We start from the raw sequence: 4,809 nt of genomic DNA on the forward strand, positions 1-4,809 counted from the left end.
ACGCCCCATTGCACAGGGGCAAAATCACTCAATAATTTCTTGTAAACCACGATATTCAGACATTGCAATGGCCACGTACCAGTCTCAATAATAATCCTGTTGGGAACGCTTGGAATTTGATGAAACGAACCCTCAAGTCTCGTAAATTTGCATTGAATCCAGACGCTTTGTTTGAAACGTTGAATACCATTTGGGACAAGCTAACCGAAGAACATATCCATGCATTAATATCATTAATGAGACACCGGATTCAGGACTTGATGCAAGCTAACGGCTCTCATACAAAATATTTAACAACCCTACGTGGGAAATTCAATCGATGTAATCGATATTTTACAAATTAATTTACAAAATATTCTTTTGTTAAAGATTTTAAAACATTCTTTTCTTGTAAAGAAATTTTTATCTTCTTTTGTTTGATTCAAGATTATCATTGCTAATTTCTTGTTATGGTCGGGAAAGAAAGATACAAATCCTAAAACTGGTGGTAGGACGCCACAGTGTCAACTTGCGACAACCATATTTCATCCTCCAATTTGAAATTGTCATATCTTGAAGACAGATAGCCGCAGAAAATGAATTTTTTCACCTTTAGTTGGGAAATTCACTCTTCTTTAAAATGATATAAGACACAATAACATTTATTTCATCGCAGAAAAAAATTACAACATAAGAACAACTTGAACTTTTTTTTGGACGCGACTATATGTATTGAATTATAGTTTTTTAAAACTAATTTTGTTATCATTATTATCAATGACAAATTTTCACATTGTTTTATTTTATTTATACATTTTCTTTTATTCTAAGAATTTTATTTGATGTTCGTACACAGTATTTGAACGACGTGTACTTATTTGTAGGTCTGACTATCAAAATTGTTAGGAGGTACTCTCACAATAACGCAAACTATTGTCAACAGACGAGAGGAATGGGCAGACATAGTGCGGACATCCAACGTCAATGAGGACGACGCTGGATAGTAAGTAGTTATCTATTACAACAATGTTAAAATAATACCCATTATAGAGTTCAGCTAACAGACCTTCAAATATGTGCATTCAGTATTTAAAGGTAACTAAGACTATTTAATTCTTAAACCTATGCTATGAAATGACATAATTAAATGAATTCATGAAATAATTTTTTTTTAAGGGCGCGGGGGGAGGGGGGGGGGGGGGTGGTATGTTTGTTTGCTTGTTTGTTTTTGCTTGTTTGTTGTTGTTGTTCTTTTCACTTTCGAATATTTCGTAAATATTGTTTTATCGATGCAATGAGAACTTGAGCAAATTCAGCCGTTGTCATCAAACTTGCACCGAGAAACAATCCTAGGTAACCTCCAATTGTTGCTAAAATGCCAATCAGTGTTATTTCTGGTACATGCTTCACTGTTTCAACATTGGTTGTCTTTGGTTGTACAATTAGATGGATGTAATTTTGCTCATCGTATGTCGGACTACTACGAAGATTGGGGTCAAACAATATTGTTGATAAGGAATAATCAACTACTATCTCGTTACAGGCAAAGGGGCAAGCGACATCAAATTGACTGATTTCTGTGTCATTCTTACTTAGTGAAGAGGTCAAAGGCCATACACATTTAAACGAGTCATATACTGTGCACTCTTTTACCTTGAATTCCTCCACGTAATTTTCGTCCACACACCCACAGCGCTCGGCTGATACCTTCTCAGCATGTTCAACGATACAGTTGTCTCTTGTGTATATCGGATGTTTCAAAAGAGGGTTCACAAAATTGGCGTCGCTCAGATCCACACAACCTAAATTTTTCAAATGATTGGTAGGGGAGAGGTAAGAAAGTATATTCAACTTGCTTGAATAAAACATATGTTGAGTACCCCGGCGAAATCATGATTGGCGAGGATCGTAACATGGTTGTTCCCTTCTTATGTATGTACAAATATAAACCCAAATTTTGCACACTTTTTATAATGTCTTGTCGGTGTAAATCAATGTATACCTCAATAAGTTGATCCTTTGAAACTTTATCAATTTGTTCATCGTCTCTAAAGTCATTGATTGTGAAGCAAAGTCTATCTTTCAACACACGTCTGGTGATTTGGTCTTTGCCAATCGTTTCAAGACCAGTTCCACCATCTTGTAATATATAGAGAATCATATCGTCTTTGGTAAAACTGTATTTACTCAACAAATCGTTATAAGTCATATTAAACATTCGATAATCCGTATCACCGGGTCTTGAGTAACCCGTGGATAAAATAAAATTGTCGAAAAACTGTTTTTCTGCTCCCATTGATTTATTGATTTTCCTTAAATCATAATATTGTAGAGGACAGAGGGTAATTGTTGGCGTTTCTATGAAAGTCTGTCGACGGAGGTTCCAGACGCTGGTAAATGGATATTCTCTGTATTTTATCAACAGATCGATGAGGACGTATCCAAGACAACCCAACATCCCAATAACCAGGAGACACCAGATGGCTCTTCCGATGTTGCTGATGTTCTGTGATTGGATGTAAACCACCCCGTGTAGAGTGGTGATTGTTGCGAAATTTTGCCAGATTGTTTTTAATGTATTTCCGCTATCCTTGTTGTTATCACAAGTTTTTGATGTTGCTGTAGTTTCTTTGTTATCGTCTTCTTGGCATGATTTATTACCAGTTGGATTTGTGAAACTCAACGTCGGTGAACCGTATTCATCGATCGTGGTACCTTTGAACAATGTATGGGAAATCCCCCCTCTCGTCCAATCTTTATCTTGGGCTGAATCCATAATTTTTTAAAGGATTAAATCTTGTATTTAGAACAACTCATAAAATTCCAAGCCAGTATTATTTCAACATTCCCCTGAATCAGCTCCTCACAAGATTCAGTTTCAGGTAAACGTGAAGTTACAAGACTTTTCTTTATTCAATTAACACAATCTTTTTATCTGAAGAAAGAAAATGTGCGTTATCAGACCTTCAAATGAGTACACATAGACCTGTGAGGTAGAATGAAAAATTCCTTGCACTCGTGAGTTTTGTAATCAGCTATTTGTTCCCATCGCACACTTGCAACCTTGAGCAACGATTGGAAAAACATCTGGAATTTCAAATCACATGACTGCGAGAATTCCCTTGTATCACACACTGATAGAAGACACGATTCCTAAATGAACGTTTTTTACAATTCACAATCTGTTAAAACCTACCTATCTCACCAGTATGAGTACTCCATCTCTAGGGCTATTCAATTCTGCGATAACATTACAAATGGTTTTATTTCCTATCATCAGAATGCCTAAAGGTTAAGAAACTACATTTACAATGGCAATTTCTTGCACAAACAATTTTAACCCTTTTTATTTATATTTACCAGACATTGACAAATCAGAAAAACACATCCAATGCTCGGGAATTCCAGTAGTTACTAGAATAATATTACGAATGCCTGTATGCAATGGACAGCGGTTTGTAAAAGACCATTTGTGGCGAAAAAAAAACCCCTCTTTATAATATTATTTCAGTTTTCAATCATAATGTTATTAGCTCTACTCAACAACGACGAAATGGCTTTTTTTCGTTTTGGCCAGAAAAGTTTTACTTCATGTATACATTAATTAAGATTTTTTCAAACCAGTCAAAATGTATAAAACTCCAGGCTTCAAATACGACCCTTCAAAGAAGTTCGGGTTTAGAACTTTATCAAGCTCGCAGTCATTTTAATGTATCAATATATGAAAACTATTTTTAAAATTCTGACCAAAATGTAAAACTGGCGTATAGTTAGAGTGAGTAGAATGAGCTTTTCCATTAACCATTTAACGGACGTAATCTGGAAAGATACGTATTTACAAATTTGGCCAGAAAACTCGTCCATCAAATATCGATCGATTTAAATGACCCTCATCTTGGAAAAAAAAAACCCTCTTACCCTGGGACTGGGAATGAAGGAATACCTTGCGAGTTTGAGAGTTTTTGGCAAAGATGACGGACACTTAAATCGATCGATATTTGAAGGAAGAATGTTTAGACCAAATTTTTAAATATGTGTTGTTTTCTTTCACAGAGTACGGCAATCAAGTGGTCAATCGGTAAATAGCTCATAATTGTATTTTGTGTGGGTTGACCCATTAGTCAACGAGTATAACCAATACAAGTTGACAGAGTAAATACACTCAATAGTTTCAATAGATGGAGCAAAGTGACTTTACCATTTCATTCCAAGTATTTTTTTTAGCTTATCAATAAGCTACCGGTAGACATCAAGTTTTGAGCGCTATCGAGGCTTTTAAATATTTTTTCTTTGTTTGCATCAGTGAATCTGAATATTGACAGAATTTGTCGGGGCTTTTTTCAAAGTTTACTTTCTTTACTTTTCAAATTAGTAGGGGGAATTAGGTCCAAAAAACCCTTGAATTGTGCAAATCATGGCTGAAAGCATGAAAATTACATATGTTGTAGAATATGAAAAATCCTTTAGTTTATGATATGTAACCACATAGAGAGATCAGTATTAGTTGAGATACAAGGTTTTTAAGATTCGAAAATTTTGAAATGGACGACAAAAAATTCTCTCATTTTTATTGTGTAAACATTCGAGGCAAGCCGACCTAAGGTTGTTTTACGTCATCCTTTGGATTCCCATTGGTGACTATTTTTAGCGTCGAAGCCTATGTTTGACGTTTTCCTTTCCTTTTACTATCGATTCACGAACCATACTAATTATTTAATTGTAAATATTATTCAATTTCACTTGTTTTAAAGGACGTCCAGCGAGCAATATTCTACAATATGAGATTTTTCTGCATCTGATTTAATAAGTTTTATCAATTGCTCCAAAACG

At 35.0% G+C, this 4,809-nt stretch overlaps 1 protein-coding gene across 1 annotated transcript; it reads right to left on the reverse strand.

Annotated features, from left to right (window-relative positions):
* Positions 1 to 1,233: 1,233 nt before the first annotated feature.
* LOC144976522 (bile acid-sensitive ion channel-like) lies at positions 1,234 to 2,755 on the reverse strand. Its single transcript, XM_078920813.1, has 2 exons — positions 1,945 to 2,755; positions 1,234 to 1,781 (listed from the first exon to the last, which is right to left on the reverse strand). Exons 1-2 carry the CDS (start codon positions 2,753 to 2,755, stop codon positions 1,234 to 1,236), a joined length of 1,359 nt encoding a protein of 452 aa, XP_078776939.1.
* Positions 2,756 to 4,809: the final 2,054 nt, after the last annotated feature.

The sequence above is a fragment of the Berghia stephanieae genome, chromosome 7 (assembly GCF_034508935.2).
Source record: "Berghia stephanieae isolate SIO BIC M18660-M18661 chromosome 7, UCSD_Bste_1.3, whole genome shotgun sequence".
Lineage (NCBI taxonomy): Eukaryota > Metazoa > Mollusca > Gastropoda > Nudibranchia > Aeolidiidae > Berghia > Berghia stephanieae.